Source organism: Carassius gibelio, chromosome A13 (assembly GCF_023724105.1).
Source record: "Carassius gibelio isolate Cgi1373 ecotype wild population from Czech Republic chromosome A13, carGib1.2-hapl.c, whole genome shotgun sequence".
NCBI lineage: Eukaryota > Metazoa > Chordata > Actinopteri > Cypriniformes > Cyprinidae > Carassius > Carassius gibelio.
The window spans coordinates 14,928,595-14,947,742 of record NC_068383.1 but is presented as its reverse complement, the minus strand read 5'-3'; the positions used below and the strand labels follow the sequence as shown (position 1 = coordinate 14,947,742).

General features: G+C 39.7%; 1 protein-coding gene across 6 annotated transcripts in view; it reads left to right on the top strand.

Moving 5' to 3' along the window:
* The window catches only part of LOC128026271 (bifunctional heparan sulfate N-deacetylase/N-sulfotransferase 2), a 105,928-nt gene extending 89,359 nt beyond the window's left edge, over positions 1 to 16,569 (top strand). For 5 of the 6 annotated variants that reach the window (XM_052613190.1, XM_052613189.1, XM_052613187.1 and 2 more), the window contains 13 exons: positions 783 to 2,420; positions 7,126 to 7,213; positions 7,673 to 7,827; positions 10,347 to 10,532; positions 11,412 to 11,540; positions 11,847 to 12,029; positions 12,316 to 12,412; positions 12,531 to 12,654; positions 12,917 to 13,091; positions 13,483 to 13,653; positions 14,137 to 14,246; positions 14,348 to 14,450; positions 15,590 to 16,569. In XM_052613190.1, coding sequence (XP_052469150.1) covers positions 1,359 to 2,420; positions 7,126 to 7,213; positions 7,673 to 7,827; positions 10,347 to 10,532; positions 11,412 to 11,540; positions 11,847 to 12,029; positions 12,316 to 12,412; positions 12,531 to 12,654; positions 12,917 to 13,091; positions 13,483 to 13,653; positions 14,137 to 14,246; positions 14,348 to 14,450; positions 15,590 to 15,715 — 2,709 coding nt within the window. In that variant the 5' untranslated portion in view covers positions 783 to 1,358 and the 3' untranslated portion in view covers positions 15,716 to 16,569. The remainder of the gene's footprint in view (positions 1 to 782; positions 2,421 to 7,125; positions 7,214 to 7,672; positions 7,828 to 10,346; positions 10,533 to 11,411; positions 11,541 to 11,846; positions 12,030 to 12,315; positions 12,413 to 12,530; positions 12,655 to 12,916; positions 13,092 to 13,482; positions 13,654 to 14,136; positions 14,247 to 14,347; positions 14,451 to 15,589) is intronic. The other variant, XR_008186384.1, reaches the window with a different exon arrangement.
* Positions 16,570 to 19,148: the final 2,579 nt, after the last annotated feature.

Genomic DNA, 19,148 nt, shown 5'->3' with positions numbered 1-19,148 from the left:
ACAGTATTAAACGATTTAGAAAGAAAGTCTGTGTGAACTTGAACTTGAATAAGCTACACATCAGAAATCACTGATCACAGATCAGGCATTAATGAACACTGTTACTCACTGTTTGTGCCGGTGCTGTCAAATCCATTTCATAAAAGTCTGTTTGTAACGCCTGTGCTGACATTGCGACTGAATTATATGTAAATATTTGGGTGGGCAAAGCAGAGAAAGTGGAGGTAACATTTCTCCTTATAACGTCACAAGGAGGAGATTCAAGTTCCGCCCGGTTGAGCTTCCATTTTCTCAGCGGCAGAGAAAGATAGCAAAAGATCGATTTACACCGATTAAAATTTCTAGAAACTCGGGGACCATATACATATATACATATACAGACTAGGGGAACTCATATTAATGTTAAAAAACCTCAGAAAGTGAAATTTTCATGTCATAGGACCTTTAAGATATTCTCAAGTTTATAAACAGTGCATTCCAAACAGTCAAAAGTTCCCCTTTTAAATTTTTTACCTATGTCACCTATCTATAAGGTCAGTGATCTCTCTATCATACCTGTAATGCTAACCTGTAGCTCCAGGCTTATTTTAGTAGACTCCATGGTAATGTAGTGATCCACATCAGCAGTCACACTAATAGCAAAATCACATGGCTGCTTGGAAGAGTGAAGCAACATTTGGTCTAGGCTACGACCACATCGCCAGATCTGCTTCCTTCCCCTGATTTAAAGGTAGTTGATAATGTTTGGACTGATTGCATTTCTCCCTCTCTCTTTCTTTCAGGCTCAAACTCTTCCTGCCCAATGGTGAATGTGCCGTCCATGCTTGGCCTCTACAGGGGCCAATGTTCACCATCCCGCCCCAGTGGTGAACACCCTCATAGCATCCACTTCTGAGGCCAATGGGGCAAATGAAGCACTGGCCTTGAAGCTCTCCAGTAAATCCCAAAGAGCCCTTTGCACTGAGAGGCACGTGCTTATTTGAAAGCTTGCAAAAGCCGGCAGAAAAACAGCTGATCCTTTGTCGAGTGGTGGAGGAGTGTTGAGAGTGATCAAGAAACCCAATCCTCTTATCCCAGACCCAAGTCGCCAGCCTAGACCAAGTGTACTCCTGGAACACGTGGTTGGGGTGAAAGAACTGACTGACTGACCTCATTTGAGGACCGGGGCTAGAAGCAGCAATCAAAGAGACATGTCATGGGCTATGGGGGCCATGGTGACTTAGCATAAATGGCTACTCCTGACCCAAAGCTTGTGCTGGTGTCTGCTGCTCAACCCTTTACCTTTTACCTTCTCTTTTCCTCACAGTTGTCCTCCTCTTGCTGCAAACTCTGCAACAGTCAGGCTCTCAGCCTCCCCTATGCCCCCCTCTCTTCCCCAGTCCTGTGTTTGCGCTGTGGCCATGGGGCTGTGGAAGTTAGTGCGGGGTGTCAGGCAACTCGAGCTCCACCGCCTTATCCTGGTGCTCATTGTATTTTGCCTGCTCTCCATGGCTTTCCTGGCCTACTTTGTCAGCAACAGCCCTAAAATAAAGGAGGCGCCCCCTATGCCTTTCAGTGACTGTGGTGGGGTTGTTGCAGCCGCAGCAGGAGGGCAACGGGCTCCTCTTTTCCTGCCCACCTTCACAGTCCAGCAGAGGATGGTTAAAGCAGTGGATAACTCTCGAACAGAGCCTGTGGTGCTGGTCTTTATAGAAAGCATTTACTCTCAGCTCGGACAAGAGATTGTGGCTATCCTTGAGTCCAGTCGCTTCCATTACCACACTGAGATTGCACCCAGCAAGGGGGACATGCCTACGCTGATGGAACATGACGTCGGCCGCTACGCCCTGGTCATTTATGAGAACATTCTGAAGTATGTAAACTTGGATGCTTGGAACCGTGACCTGCTGGATAAATATTGTACTGAATTTGGTGTAGGCATCATTGGCTTCTTCAAAGCCAACGAGAACTCGCTATTTAGTGCCCAGCTGAAGGGCTTCCCGCTGTTCCTGCACTCTAACCTGGGCTTACAGGACTACCACATCAACCCTGCTGCCCCATTACTGTACATCACCAAACCCAATGAGGTGGAGCAGGGCCCGCTCCCTGGCAATGACTGGACAGTCTTTCAGTCTAACCATAGCACCTATGAGCCCGTGCTCCTTGCTGTCACAAAATCCTCAGAGGCACTGGCCCATCTGGGGCCCCTACGAACCCTTCATGCCACTGTAATTCAGGACCTTGGCCTTCACGACGGCATTCAAAGGGTGCTGTTTGGTAACAATCTATCGTTTTGGCTGCACAAGTTGATTTTTGTGGATGCCATATCCTATCTGACATCGAAAAGACTCTGCATGTCCTTGGAGAGGCATCTGCTAGTTGACGTGGATGATATATTTGTGGGAAAGGAGGGTACACGTATGAAGGTGACAGATGTAAAGGTGAGTGTCATTTCTAACCTATTTCATCCAAAAGTTAATATTGTCTTCATTTACTCACCCTCATTTCGTCCAAACCTTGATGACTTTTTTCTCTATTTTAGAACACTGTGAGGGTGAGTGAATGATTTTCATTTTCAGAATTTTTATTTTCGGGTGATCTTGGGTGATCTTTAAAAGTTCTTAGGCTGCTCAGTGTTGTTTACCTGTAAGCATTCACATTGATCTCTCATACTCTTCATCTCAGCCAGTGATTTTATGTTCTTAACATAATGTATTGGCTGAGATAACATGGCACACAAATGATGCTTTGAACACTGCAGTGTCATGGAGAGTCGAGGCTAAACAGCTAGTACTCAAAATAATATGCTTGTTAGAGCAAGGCATTATTGCTCTCTTTGGACAATGTGCCTATTAACCTCCTATTTATTAGCATTGTTGCCAAAGGGATTGATTAAAGAGACATGAATCCCTCCCAGTGCTCATCATCAGATTGAGTAGAAACTTTTGGCCTCCTACAATATGATAAACTGCAATGCTCCACTTGGTCTCTACACTTTCAGGAGTCGTAAATGTGTAATGTACACTTTCAAATATAGACTTCACCCATAGGTTGTCCTCTTTGAAGCCAAAGTAAATTAACAGCTCTAATAAGAAATAAAAGGGCAATTAATGTCCCATTTGCATTGACAACATAAAGATGTTTCTTTAGCAGAAAAATCTGCTTTGTTTGTCTGCTTATTGAATCAGTCAAGCAGTTAATTAACCCTCCATTAATTATATTTGACAAAGTTAGCAATTGGCAATTTTACATTTACTTAGCTAAAATGGTGAATGAACATTGAATGGTGTGACATCAGAAGAGATGTACTGTAATATATTTCTCTTATATTAGAGGAATAGCTTACACAAGAATACATATTCAGTCATTTATGTTTCATTACTCTGCCTCATGTCATTTCAAACCCATAAGACTGACTTTGTGTATCTGAAAAGAGGAGCAATTGCATGGCCACTTTGTTCAATATAATGAATGTTCGAATGACGAATGAAATGTAATGTCTAAAAGTTCTTATTGAAATTACATTTTAGGTCAACTATTCCTTGAATTTACTTTTAAGTCAAGTTATATAACACAGATGGGAATCATCTAACTGAATAATATCTCATCTTTTTGGTACATCTTGCCTTTTTTGTATGAACTAATATCTCGGTGGGTGCCTTTACTTCAATTTTCAGAAATAAGAAAATGCAAATGTATATTTAATAAGTGGTATTATACATTGGTTTAAAATGTGTCCACCTGTATGAAAACCACTGTATACAAGTTAAGCTATCTCAATAGCATCTGTGCCCTTATAGGAATTTTATGAAGCCAATATTATGTTTGCCCCAACACATTTTGTTTTTGCAGACTGAGGGATGAGTCAGTTATTTTTGGTGGTAATCAACAACATGTCACAGATGCTGTTGATAGAGCATAACTTGTATTTACAGTTTTAGTTCATCCATACAGTAGTTTTAGTTCATCCATACTTTTTTCCACAAATAGCATAAGTGGTTTGCAGGATTATGTGTGTACCACACAGATCATCCACCCACAGAGCTGTGTTTATGTTGTTGTTTTTTGCTAGCATTTTATGGTGATGTATGCCATGCCACCTGGCCTCAAGCTGAACAAGTGGGCTGTAATCACCTCAGCTAGTGGTGCAGCTCATCATAGCATAGACAGCTCAGACAAACTGTGTCTAATGGTGGACTAATCACATCTATTCTTACTCCATTTGCTTTTTCAGATCTGAAGCTTATTTATTTCCACCTACTCACTACACATGCATATATGATGTCCATATGTATACACCGTTCCCTGCTCTATATGTTATTGTGCATACATTGTACTGTATGTATGGGACAACTATATTATTTCAGCATTTTTAGCTTGTATACTTGTTACAAATAGCACAGGTCATTGGGTTACTGACAGAATCATGTACAAGGTGAGCCAGTCTTCATTGAAATGGCGCAAAAGAAAAAATTACATATCGTGATTGTGTCCTCTTTTTCATTTTGGTGTCTTAATGTGGGGAATATTCCACATATGTATCGGCAGATGAAAAACTTTGAACATCCCAAATAAACACTTAAGAAGTGAATTATGGAGTGCCGCTTTAAAATAACAAAAATGATTAAAGTAATTTTTAATTAAACATAAAATGTAAATGTAAAAGTTTCTACTTTACAAATAAATGTACATTGAAAATAGTGTAGTTCCTGTTTAAAAATGTACTTTTAATTGCTTCAGACCCTGATTGCTGCTATATAATAAGATTAATATGTAGTTGTATTATGTGCTTGAGAATGTTGTCTTTATTTTCAAAGTTGTGAATTTGATCTTGACAGTTCAGCTGTACACAAGCCTCATTCAGAATTTCAGGCCAAATCGATTTTCTAGCAAACTGATTATAATCCGATCATATTTAAATAGAATGAACCGCAATGAACTACTTAAATCTGAATTTTGCAAATCTGTTTTGAAATCCTATTCTGTGGGAAAGTCGTGGCCTAATGGTTAGAGATTTGGACTTGCAATCCAAAGGTTGTGAGTTCGAGTCTCGGGCCAGCAGGAATTGTAGGTTGGGGGAGTGACTGTACAGCGCTCTCTTCACCCTCAATACCTCGACTGAAGTAACCCTTGAGCAAGGCACCGAACCCCCAACTGCTCCCACAGCATATATGGCTGCCCACTGCTCCGGGTGTGTGTTCAAGGTTTATGTGTGTTCACTGCTGTGTGTGCACTTTGGATGGGTTAAATGCAGAGCACGAATTCAGAGTAAGGGTCACTTGACTGTCACATGCATACTTGACTGTATGTCATGTCAAAAGAAATGATTTTCCGTTTCAGTAAGATTGGATTTAGAGTAGCTTTTTTTCACGGTCTCATGCCATGTATAACATAAACACGTCAGGCGTTTTTGTAGAAAATATCCTGAACATCTTTGTAGAAACAAGCTTGTGCAAGAAGAAAAACATACAGCTAGTATAAGCACCTCTTTGAATTTTGAAACCAGTGGGAGACAGCAGCACGGAATAAAGTCGCACATCCCAGCTTCCTGTGTTTCTGCTACTGCCTTATACAATGAAATATAATACAGCATGACAACATCTGTATTGCAAACTGTTTTTGCTGTTTGAAGCGTTGGCATAACAACATAGCAGCATTTCCATAGAATCAGATTGGAACTTTTGCGATACATAGTGTGGACAGTCAATCATTTAGACTGGATTCCAATTGGATTGAACAAAAATCGAGCGGTTCAACTTCTCTGACTGTGTTATGTTTGAGATCATTTTATTTTAAATGCCATAATGGTTTTTTGTTGTTTTGAGTGGCATTTGCACATCCTGTCATACCAGTGACTGCGCCACTGCAATAGACTCATTTTGCAGCATCAAGGTTAACGATTAATTGATTGTTATTTTAGATGATTTAGAAAATGTACATCCCTAGTTAAGAGATGACCAGATGGGCTATAAGAAGAAAACAGGATTCAGGTATGAACATGTTTTTGTAGTGTTGCTGCAGTTCTGAGCCAAGTCTGTTGTGAACGCAAAGGTCAGTGATGACAAAAGCTGTGTTCTGACATCTGGCCCTTCTGTTCTCTTTTTCCTCTTACTGTCATAATTCATTGAACAAAGTTGATTGATTGTGAAAGGGAAAAACACATTTTTTTTTTCTAATGGGTTGCATCTTTTTGTTAACTAACTCTTCTATCAACCTGTAAAAGATGATTCACACTGAATCGATTCTCTGTATGTATGTACTGTACATGTGGAAGAATTGACTATAAAGCAGACTTGACTTGATCTGTCCACCCTACACATCACTGTCCAATCTTAGATGGCTCACAGATTTCCATAAAAACGGCAGGATTATGCTGAGCAAACACACACAAGGCAGAACAAATATTGGATGCACTCGTACTCAGAGACACCGGCGGCTGTTAAACCAGTGAAAGATGCCATCTCTTCATTGTGAAGCAGCGGCCTTCTCTCCCCAGCAGCACGGCTTGATTTGTGATACTGTTGCAACTATCGGCTTGGCTTTGTGTTAGATTTGCGCGGGAAGCGACACTATCTCTCCCCGCCGTCTGATTTGTGCTGGAACAGCGCTGTAATTCGCTTATACCCCCGTATCACTCTCAGGGTTTGAAGGGTTTGATGGCAGGATCATTTTGTATTTCAAGCCTCACAGCGCCGTTATTAGCTAGATGTGTGCAGTGATGCTAAGTTATGAAATTTGTTCATTTCACAAGGAGTTTAGATTGATGTTAAGGCTGTGGCTTCATTCGGCACGTCTGACCTGCCCGTGGGTAGAGAAGATTTGAATGCAAATGTATATTTCACATCCCACTCAGTCTGTCGATCTGGTAGATGGCCTGAAAGTTCTTCTTTTCTCCATAGGGCTGAATTGGCACCACACTGCCATCTGTTGGTGACTTTAACACATACATTTATTAATGTGAATGCCTAAGGTACTGGAGAGATAGGTTTATCACCACTGTTGTTGTTTTTTTTTGCCTTCAAGCACAGTTCAGAGTAAAGTCAAATGTTGTTTTTGTTCTTGGCATATTGTTAATCTTATTCCACAATTTTTAGGCAGGACTTTGATAGCGTGTTATTAAAGTGATAACTCCTCTTTCAATTCAAGGCTTTGCTCGACACACAGAATAAACTGCGGATGCTAGTTCCCAACTTTACCTTCAATCTTGGCTTCTCCGGGAAGTTCTACCATGCAGGTACTTTTTTCCCTTTTCTTTTTGTCTTTAAAGAAACGTTGACTTTTTCACTTTTAGATCTGATTTTGTTTAACGAACAAAAAATATATTTATTCAGAATGAAGTAATTTTTTTCTAGCATGTCCACAGTAGTTGCAATGCAAAATGTTATTTTATTTTATTTTTTAAAGAGACATGCTCACTAAGTCTGCCTTCATTTGATCAAAAATACTGCTTTCTTTTTTAATATGTTAAAAGTTCATTTATTCTTAATTTTCATTATGTGATGGCAGTACTGAATTTTCAGCATCATTACTTAGAAATAGTAGCACTGCTTAATATTTTTGTGGAAGATGTGATCGATTTTTTTTCAGGATTCTTTGATGATACAAAATTCAAACAAACATATTTTCTTATGCTCTTTTAGACCCAGATGTCTTTACTATTAAACTTCAGCAGTATGTGTATGTGTTTTTGCAGGTACAGAGGAGGAGGATGAAGGCGACGACATGCTGTTGCAGCACCGGCATGAGTTCTGGTGGTTTCCACACATGTGGAGTCACATGCAGCCGCACCTTTTCCACAATGTCAGCGTGTTGGCAGAGCAGATGAGACTCAACATGCAGTTTGCACAGGTTTGTTGGTGAAATTATACATCTTAAAGCTGAACTATTTGATTTCTGTGCCACTAATTGCACCAAACAGAACTGCAAACCTAATATTAGATTAGATCAGATTCAACTTTGTCATTGGAGATGTAAGGTACAAGACATCGAAATGCAGTAAGCATCTAACCAGAATTGCAATAAGCAGTAAGTACAGGACATACAATGTCTACAATATGTTACAAATGTGCACTAAATACACAGATAAGATTTTTTGTTGTTGTTGTAAACCAGATGTATTGATAAGGAGGGGTGAGGAGTGTGTAGTAGTCTGTGTGTGAATGTGTAGGGGGGTAGTGGTGGTGGGGGGAGTGGGGGATGTTCAGTGGGCAAAATTTAGTAAGGAGACAGCTTTAGGGAAAAAGCCATTCCTGAGTCTGCTGGTTCTTGTCCGAAGGCTCTTGAAGCACCTCCCAGAGGGCAGGAGGATAAACAGTCTATGGTCATGGTGAGAAGAGTGTCCTCAATAGTAGGAAGTGGTGTCCCTTTGATGCGTTGGCCAGTTTTCACCACCCTCTACAGTACCTTGCGGGCAGCAAATGAGCAGTTCCCATACCAGACTGTGATAAAACTGGTCAGAATGCTCTCGTTCGCACACCGGTAGAAGTTCACTAGGATGGCTGAAGACAGCTGGTTCTTCTTCAGTGTCCTAAGGAGCAAGAGGTGCTGGTGAGCCTTCTTGACCAGGCTGGAGGTGTCTGTCGTCCAGGATAGATCCTCCGAGATGGTGGTTCTCAGGAACTTGAAACTGGAGACCTGTTCAACAACCATCCCGTTAATGTGGATGGGGTCATGCGTGCTTCCTTTCTTCTTCCTGAAGTCCACAATGAGCTCCTTTGTCTTACTGGTGTTAAGGAGCAGGTTGTTGTCAGCGCACCATTCAGCCAGGTGCTGAACCTCTTCCCTGTAGGCCATTTCATCGTTGTCTCTGATGAGGCCGATCACCGTGGTGTCATCTGCAAACTTAATGATGGAGTTGGATCCATGCACAGGCTTGCAGTCGTGGGTGTAGAGGAAGTAGAGGAATGGGCTCAGCACACAGCCCTGTGGTACACCGGTGTTAAGTGAGATGGTGGTGGAGCAGGTGTGGCCTGACCTAATATGCTGAGGTCTGTTGGTCAAAAAGTTCATAATCCAGCAGCAGAGGGAGGTTTTAATGTCCAGGTTTCCCAAGTTTTGTGGTCAGCTTGGAGGGTAATGACAGTGTTAAATGCTGAGCTGTAGTCAACAAACAACATCATATATGTTGTTATGGTCCAAGTGTGAGTACTGAGAGCAGCACTGTGCATCCTCTATGCTCCTATTGCTTCGGTAGGCAAATTGTTGTGGGTCCAGTGTGGGTAGGAGGCCGTCCTTGAGGTGTGATAAGACCAGTCCCTCAAAGCACTTCATAGCAATAGGTGTGAGTGCAACGGGGCGGTAGTCATTTAGGCACGTCGGGGAGGAGTGTTTTGGCACTTGCACAATGGAAGACTCCAGACGTCTACCATTGTCGGCCACACAGGTAATTCCACCCCTGTTGGCACTCCATTGGTTGAATATCTTGAAAGTGTTTACATACTTCAACCAACTAACAAAAGATTTACATATTCTTTTTTTCAAATATTAAACTTAGATAAGCAAATGCATATTGAATATATTTTCCATATTAGTTTTTTCCCTCCTTTTGCTGTGTTGTGACAGGTAAGCTCGCTTTGTTCCTTCATCATTGTGTTACTATTTCCAGCCATTATTACTGCTGTCGCAGAGGTGTGAGAATCGATTCTCTGCCCGCAAGCTTTATCTCATGTTGGTATTTCATTATAGATTTGTATTAGCACTTTTTCATTGGATCGGTAGGATTCTCTTTGACCTTGACTCAGTGTGCATCCGCCGAGGAGATTGTGAATTTGGCCTGTTGAATCGAGCCCACCCTGGTATAATGATGGTCATTGGAGTGGGATATGGACCACAGACAGACAGACAGTGAGAAAGAGTGCACCGTGAATACTAACAAGCCCTTTCCTCCTTCCACTAATCCTTCTGTCACATCCTGTCTTTAGAGCAGACATTGACATATGCCTTCTCCTGCACTGCTCAATGAAGAAGACAGGTTTAATGAGCCTGCAATCGGTCGTCCTTATAACTGGAGCTTTTGGATCTCACAGATACACACACATGGAGCTCTTAAAGTGGCACCTTGGACTTGAAGTAAAGCCCTTTGCTCATCTGAGGATGTTTTTGTCTACCACCCTCCTGTGGCGTTAGAAATAACTTTGCCTCTTGACACACTGAGTTGTTTTTTTTCCTCTGCAGAGGAACATAATCAAAAGCTTCTCTCTCATGCACGCCCTGATGACATGTCTTGTTAACAGCATCTCTAATGGGTCTCGTATCGACTTTTCTCATCTTTTCCACTCCTGGTCGCCCCATAAGACTTGGCAGTGTTATTACGTGAGTAGCTTTGTGATTGATCATCATGAGAGTTTGTTTGTCTCTTGCCATTGCAGGAGCATGGCATTCCCACAGACATGGGGTACGCTGTGGCCCCCCACCATTCAGGGGTGTATCCTGTACACAGCCAGCTGTACGAGGCCTGGAAAAGCGTATGGGAGATCACAGCTACCAGCACAGAAGAATATCCACACCTTAGACCGGCACGCCATCGCAGGGGCTTCATACATCGTGGCATAAAGGTAAAATATTGCCACTTTACTGTAAAGCTTGATAATCTTATATAGAAAAACATAAGGAGAGAATCAGTGTATATTGTCTTTTGCATACAATTTATTCAGTATTCATTCACAACATAGTTTGTGTACATCTTATTTTTATAAGTAAGATATTAATAAGAGATTAAAGTTAATTTTAATTAATTTAATGATTTGATACTGCATTATTGCAGTTAGATTTCAGCAGCTATTACTCCAGTGTTCCATAATTCTTCAGAAATCATTCTAATATGCTGATGTGGTGATCAAGTAACATTTCTTATTATTATCGGGGTTCAAAACAGTTGTGCTGCTTAGTATTTTTCGTGGAAGCCATGATACTTTTTTAAAGGTTTTTGATAGGAAGTTTACAAAAACAGCATTTATTTAAAATATATATATATTTTTAACATTATAAATTGTCTTTACGGATCAGTTTAATGCATCCTTGCAGAATTTAAATAATAAAAAAACCTTTTTTGAGCAGTAATGTGTCTGTGACTAGTTTTTCCATATTGCATTTGGTGTGAAAGGGCCTTTATTAATAAAATACAACAATTTTCTGTGTAAATCTTACATTATACAATTCAGTTCAACAGTGTATCCAATAATGATTTAACAAACAATATAGAAATTCATTTTGCTTGTGTTTTATTAATTAGACCCAGTGTTTTCAAATCCAAGAAAAATTATTCAAAATGTTATTGTAGCCTGAGCTCAATTGTGCCCACCATGATCAGATTAAATGTCTAATGGCTGGTTCATTCCTTCTAATACGTTCGTCTTGGAGGACGTCTGTGCAGTGGCTGAAGCTGAATTGAATCCTGTCTGTACAGGTCTCTCACCTTCTTCTTCTGTCTGCAGGTGTTGCCCAGGCAGACATGTGGCCTTTTTACTCACACCATCTTCTATAATGAGTACCCTGGAGGCTCTCGTGAGCTGGACAAGAGCATACGTGGAGGAGAACTCTTCCTCACCATCCTCCTCAACCCTGTGAGTTTCCTCTCAGTGTTTGTGCTTGTGTGTTTGTTGAGCGAATGGGAGTGGGTATATTTTTCTTTGTGGGTGTTTGTTTTATATTTCCCAGAGCCTTAAGAAGTGACCGAGTCCTGCTGGTGCACTCTGTGCTTTTGTTTGTGTCCGGCCCTATCGCCTGAAGTGTTTGCTAGTGCAACTGAAAAAATAAACTTGATATTGATCTTCAGAATGAAAATAGGAGATGTTTGCATAAAGAAACAAAACTAAAAAGGAAACAAAATGAAGTTACATGTACTGTAAATAACATGGTCCCACCCTCAGATCAGCATCTTCATGACACACCTGTCTAACTACGGAAATGATCGGCTCGGCCTCTACACCTTTGAGTCTCTGGTGAAGTTTGTGCAGTGCTGGACCAACCTACAAATACAGACTCTACCTCCTTTGGAACTAGCCGAGAAATACTTCCAGATCTTTCCAGAAGAGATGGACCCCCTATGGCAGGTATAATGAAGGCAAAACAGTAATAAATACAAAACATCTTTGTGATCATAATCACAATTATAATAGTTGCATTAATAAATATGTACTTATGCATCTATTCATTTATTTATATTATAACATATATAGAGATGTATCATAATTTAGATCTATTAATTACAGTGATTGGTGCTTGACTTGCAAAAGGAAAAACAAACTAATCATTTAATAAAACCGTAATAAGGAATGGATGGTTATGTGAATCCATTAATTAAATAAAATGGGAAATGGTGTCTTTTCATCCATTCAGAACCCCTGTCATGACAAGAGACATAAAGACATCTGGTCTAAAGAGAAGACCTGTGATAGGCTGCCCAAACTTCTGGTTATTGGCCCACAGAAAACAGGTGAGTCTTAGTATTTCCATACTCAAACCATAAATCTTCCTCGGGGTAACCGAATAAATAAATTGTCCAAAATACTGCCTTAGAGATTGCGTTTGATATTGTTTATTTCTGACCACAGGTACCTCAGCTTTGCACTTTTTCCTGACCCTTCACCCAGCCATCACCAGCAACTTCCCCAGCCCAGTCACCTTTGAGGAGATCCAGTTCTTTAACGGGCAGAATTACCACAACGGCATTGACTGGTAATATACACCGCACAGCTTTTTCACTCCCAGCCATTAGTCATTAGTCAAAAGAAGTTTGTTTGTATCCCCCCTTTACTTTATTATATCTGTAATGCTGTCTAGGTTTCATATTGAACATGTAATTGATCAATCACTTAGGTACATGACAAGTAAAAATGAGATGGCATTATAGTTTCTTTTAATAAAATACTAAATAAAATCATCTATTGTAGCCTCTTGTAGCATATTTGTTGTTATTGCGTGTCTTAATCTTTTGCAGGTACATGGACTTCTTTCCCTTTCCCTCGAACGTCAGCACAGACTTCATGTTTGAGAAAAGTGCCAACTACTTTGATACAGAGGTGGTTCCAAAGAGGGCTGCCGCCTTACTGCCCAGAGCCAAGATCATAGCATTGCTGATCAACCCAGTCGACAGAGCCTACTCCTGGTATCAGGTACTCTACACCACCTTTCTCTCATTCTCCCTCCATCTTTCTCTCATGTTGTGTGGTCTGTTTTCTGTAATTGTCTAGCAGTAGTAATCATTTAAAGGTCCTGTTAGCAATTTATTTTAATGGAGTGGCACTCAGAAGATATTCCCATTAACTGACACCCATCACTGATTTACATACTGAAAAATCACGTCTTTGTGGCAGCCGTAGATTTTTTCTACCTTTCAGTCTTTGTGCATTAACAGGGCAGCCTGTATATGGACTGCAGAAAGTAGAGGTTTTTGTCTGAAGCTTTGTCCTAGCCAGTTAGCATTTATCTTAACAATGCACCTTTCTCTTTCGCCATAGAAATGATGACATAAGTTGTGTGTGTTTTTTTTTTATGTCTTGTCAGCACCAGCGAGCACACCAGGAACCTACTGCCATTAACCACACCTTCCATGAGGTTGTAACAGCAGGTCCGTCTGCATCTAAAGAGCTGTTGACCCTTCAGAACCACAGCCTTAAGCCTGGGGCTTACGCCACACATCTAGAGCGCTGGCTTGTGCACTACCAGGCCAGACAGGTACTGCGGTTATCTGTGTGTGACTGCCTTCTCTTGTTTTTGATGTGTTTTACAACTATCGGGCCAAAAGCATTTGAAATCTGTAGGTTTGAATGTGGTTCTATTTATTTATTTTAATTCTATGTCAAGCTTTGCATTACAGAGGAAATAAACACAAATTACCTAATCTAATATTCTGAATTGGATTTTATATATATATAATATATTTATGTGCTTGTCATTTTTATTTAGCATCTTAATTTATTTCAGTAATTTATTTCAGTAAATTTTGGTTAGTTTCCAAGGCACAATTTCTAATGTTTTATTTAATTCCAGATTTATTTATTTCTATTTTATTCCAGATTTATTTTTAGTTCACAACACTGCTTACTTTGCCAGTATAGGATTAATTACCAACAAATATTTTTCTCAAAATATCTCAGTAAAACTTTTCAAAATTAGCATTGCTTTTTGTTTTCTGAACTCTTTTTTCCCCCACATTAGCTTCATATCGTAGATGGCACCCTGCTCCGATCTAACCCAGCTCTGGTGATGGACAGCATCCAGAGGTTTCTGGGGGTCACACCCATCTTAAATTACACCCAGGCTCTCGTGTGAGTCCCACTGTTCAGCTCACTCTGTTAATGAACACTATAGCAGTGAATAATCTGAACCTGTTTCTTATATAAAACCCTGTGTTATCTGTGTATTGCAGCTTTGATGAGGGTAAAGGATTCTGGTGTCAGAGGTTGGAAGGTGCGCGTCCTAAGTGTCTGGGGAAGAGTAAAGGCAGGAAATATCCAGAAATGGCCCCTGAGGTAGATGATAGTCTCATCTCTTCTCTCCTCCCTCATAAAACGTTCTCTCTGTCTCTCTCTCTTTCTGAACAATGCCAGTGGCAAGGACATGCTGTTATAGACGTGTGACTCACTGGCAGTGAGAAGTGATGGGCTCAACCTCACACAGGTCAGATCAGATCAGTCGTCTCGTATATCACTGGAAGTGTTTCAACTAGTAGAGTGCAACAAGCATGTTTGTTTCATTGCAAACACAATACAATGGCACAAGGGCTGTCTCTATGTTTCGACCTAGACTTTTGACTTTGTCTGGTGCATTGACCAACAATTAAAAAAAATAAAAATAAAAAATAGTGGTGGAATGCAAAAACACATGCTGAGTGGCTTCTAGATCGTTTACAAATCTGGCTTTTTGTCATGTTTTTTGTAAGTAAGTTTTAGGTAAACATTACTTCACATTATTTCTATAAAACAAACTGTTAATGGCATAATGAAATAAAAAAAATACATTGAGTTAAAATGATCAGCTGATTCCACTACCCTTTGGTAATCTGATTTATAATAATAATTGTTATAACAATAATACACAATTTTTTAAATAAATAATAATAATGTTACTTATATTATCATTATCATAACAATTTTGTAGTTTTGTAATTTAATGTTCAAACATTTGTAATTTTATCAATTATAAAAATTTTTGAAATTATTATAGATAAAAATAGAACTAATTATTTAGAATTTTAAAATGTATTATCATCATCAAATAAGTAATTTTTAAATAATAATTAAAAAAAATAATAGTTATAGAATAATTAATATAATACATTTTTAATATCATAATAAATTCTAAGACTTTATAAGTAATACTATTGCTAATAATAATGATAATTCAATAATTTATAAATGTAAATGTAATGTAGTGATAAGAATTACAATTAAAATATTTTTAATGTTATTGATTGATATTGATAGATTAACAGAATTAATGTAATACTAATAATATTGTATAGCGGGTAAATGTGTAGTCATTTATGCAAAGGCACTCACAGATGTTTTATATTTGCACATAGTCATGGTTAAAGGCTGTTGTTAGATGCAACACACAGCAGTTATGAGTGGCAGGCTTCCTCCAACAGCTCTGTTTGTGTCTTTCCCAGACACGTGCCTTCCTGACCGAGTACTACCGGGAGCATAACCTGGAACTGTTACAGCTGCTGAATCGGCTGGGTCAGGCGTTACCCACCTGGCTCAGAGAAGAGCTCCAAAACACCAGCTGGAGCTGAGAGGACGTCTCCTACACCTCCAGTATCAGAACACCCTAAAAAACTGTGTCTGTTCACTACAGAGGTACCAAAACCACTCGGTTCAAAACTACAGTAGCAGATGAAATGACTGATAGCTTTGAACGGACTGCAAACTTCAGCCTCTCTCTGCTGCCAAGGTGCTCACTGTCTGGGAGGTTGATGATGAGGGAATGCTGGGAAATGTAGTCCCTCCTTTACCTTAACAACAGACCTGCCTGTCAGGCCCAGAACGCACTACCGATGTGGACAAGCATGAATTCATTGGTGACTTAAGTGTGTCAGTACACACTAGTGCTCGTACAATAAACACACACAGTCTAGCCTTGATCATCTCGTCTGAGGAATGATTGTAAAACACTGTACATTTAAAAGCGTTGTATATTTTGGGTCCGGGTGGGTGCGATAGTGACAGTTGAACCTGACAGCGTTTGAATAGGATGTCTAGAGGACGTCAGATCCGCAGCCCTTCTCTTCCCCACATGCACAAACGCACAAATCTGGATCAGAAACCAAATGGTAAGAAAGTATATGCAATGTCTGGTCTCCCACTAGAGTCCGGTGGAAAGCTTGTATTTCAGGTGTCTTATCAGGTGTATCTCCGTATTTTTCTTATCCATGCACTTTCCTCTTCACTACGCACACTGAAGTGTGGATGTTACTGTAGACGCTGTGGCAGGAGCTGTGAAAGCGGGAGAGGAGAAGGGCTGTGCTGTGATTTGTGGTCTGTCCTACACAAGGAGGAGCTGCTGGTTTTTTGTAAAAAAAAAAAAAAAATTGTATTTTAAAAACTCCCAATGCTGTATTATCCCTAATAAACACTCGGAGAGGTTGGATATGTTTGTGTAAATCATTTGGTCTTGCATTGATTTTCTTTTGAGAAGAGAGCAGAAGGTGTTATGTGCTTAGTCTTTTTGGAACTTAATTCGATCCGAGTCGCTGTCTGCTTCCTGATTATTAATTTTTACACTATTTCAGCTCAAGGGAAATTTGATACCAGTATTGTCGGTTTTTAATTGCAGATTGAATTAGACATACACTGTTGAAAAGTATAGGGTCTGTGAGATTTTTTTCTATGCAGTGTCACATGATCCTTCAGAAATCAATCTAATATGCTGATTCAAGAAACATGATGCATTTTTTCAAGATTATTTGATGAATCGTAAAGAAGAGGAGCTAAAAAGGCTACCTGTGAGTGTTGCCACCAAATTGACTTTCAGCGGGAAAACAGTTGTGTCTAGGGATGCACTTTTTTATATTTTTATATTTGCTGCTTAAAAGCACAAGAAAAATATGTGTAACAGTAATATTGTGTCTGATAGTAAATGCATTAAGTAGCTCAGCCTTCATTTCAGACTTCAAGCAAACCGCATTTCTCTAACCACACTTCACACTACTGCTTAATGAGCTTCCTGTGGAAGAGTTGCAAAGTAAAAACATATCTATAAAAAGAGACCCATAAAAATGTGAGAAGATGATTTCCCTTTTGAAATGGACTTTATAATAATTTCTCTAAATACGCCAACACTATGCATGAGGGACTGATATGCATATGTCATTTGTTGTGTAATTAACCCCCTTCAGTTTCTTTTTTTGAATGCAGCAAGTTGTTATATGAATGGCCTTTTTGAGTAACATTCTAGTTATCATGCCTTTTCTGTCCACATAGTGGCGCTATAGACTTTGATTTAAGGGTAATGCTCTCCTCATCTCTCAGAATTCATGCAGTCATGCACACACACACGCACACGCTGTACACCTGGAACATTTCCACTCATCCATTTATTAATAACACATGAGCTTTAATGCTTAATGGGCTGCTAAGTGGGTATTTGGCCACAAATGGGTTTACACCTCTATTGAGTGTGTTTGTGTATTATTCATGTACATTTAGTTGTAGTAGCAGAACTTGAGCCACTGCTGTCCTAACTGACTTGATAAAAAGGCTTTGTCCATTTTTTTTAAATGATTTTAATGATTCTTCTTTAATCATCCTCTTGAGAAAGTTGTCTTTTGTCACATTGTGCTTTCAATACTTTAAAGTGATGGAAATTCTGTAATCATTTACTCACACCGTTCCTAACCAGAATGACTGACTGACTTCTGTGGAACACAAAAGAAGATTTGTCTGACAGTTTTTGTCTGTTCGTGTCCTTCAGGCTTTCATTGTGTGGACAAAAAAGAAAAGAAAAATACTGCATCTTTTGTGTGAACAATCCCTGTAAGGCTGGATTGCTGCTAGACATTGTCTCTGACAGTCAATTTTGCTTTAAATACATAGTTTTTTGAATATTATATACATTATATACATTTTTTTGTTTGTTTGCCTTTTTTTTCTCATTCCGTCTGGCTGCCTCCTTCATTTTCTCTCAGTGCTCTGAAATTTCCCACTTGAGTGAGACTGTCGTCTGTTTTGGCTTAATGTAGGAAATTGACTCATTTTGTGGCATTGATTTCCTCTCTGCTGCATAGAGGAGATCGCTGGCAGTGGCAGAGCAAACCTGAGAGCGGTCGATAGCCCTTCAGAGGGCCGTTTGTGTGCCACACCTCTCCTCTCATTGGAGAGAGAGAGAGAGAGAGAGAGAGAGAGAGAGAGAGAGAGAGCGCTCATGTGTCATTGTTTGTTTCCCCCATTTTAATTCTCACAACCTTCGCCTGTATAACTACAGCACTATTGTGGCATTTTACCTTCATCCATAGGTGTTCCTGATGTAGCTGTTGTTTGCCAATGTCACATAATTTATGTTATCTGTCAGTGTTACTCAGAGGCCACTAGTTGAATGGCACTAGTTTCTCTTTTCATTTACTGAATCAGTAGGGTTCACAACGTGACACTTTTACCTCCAATTTGAGCCCAGGCCCAGGTATGTTGCTGTGCGTTTCTGCGGTTACTACTGATTTTTATTGATGAAATGGAAGGGACACACTTTTGAAAATGTCTTTATAAAAAAAAAAAAAAAAAAGTTAAATCATAAGAAATAAAAATGTATCATCTGGGCTGGAGACTGGTCTTAAAACGTGTTATATTTTGACAGAGACATGCAATGGTTGCTGAAACTGTTTAACACTTACCAAATTGTGTTCAGCAGAAGAATAAGTGTCTTACAGGTTTGAACCAACATGAGGTTGAATAAATGACAGAATGTTCTTTTTTTGTGAACTATACCTTAAAATGATGTGCATCTAATAAGGTCATCTTTACTGAAACTTCGTCTTTGAGTTCAGTAGATCAGTGCTTGTTGATCCATGAACACTTCCACAGTAAGCATCACTTACAAAGTCTGCCCTGACAGCTGTTCTGGGAACTCATTTTCAGGTGAACGTCTTCGTGTGGTTCTGAGATAACTATACTAATGCTTGTTCTGGGTCAAAATCACCCATGGTTTATGTCCGATGGAAATTGTGAATTTGGAGA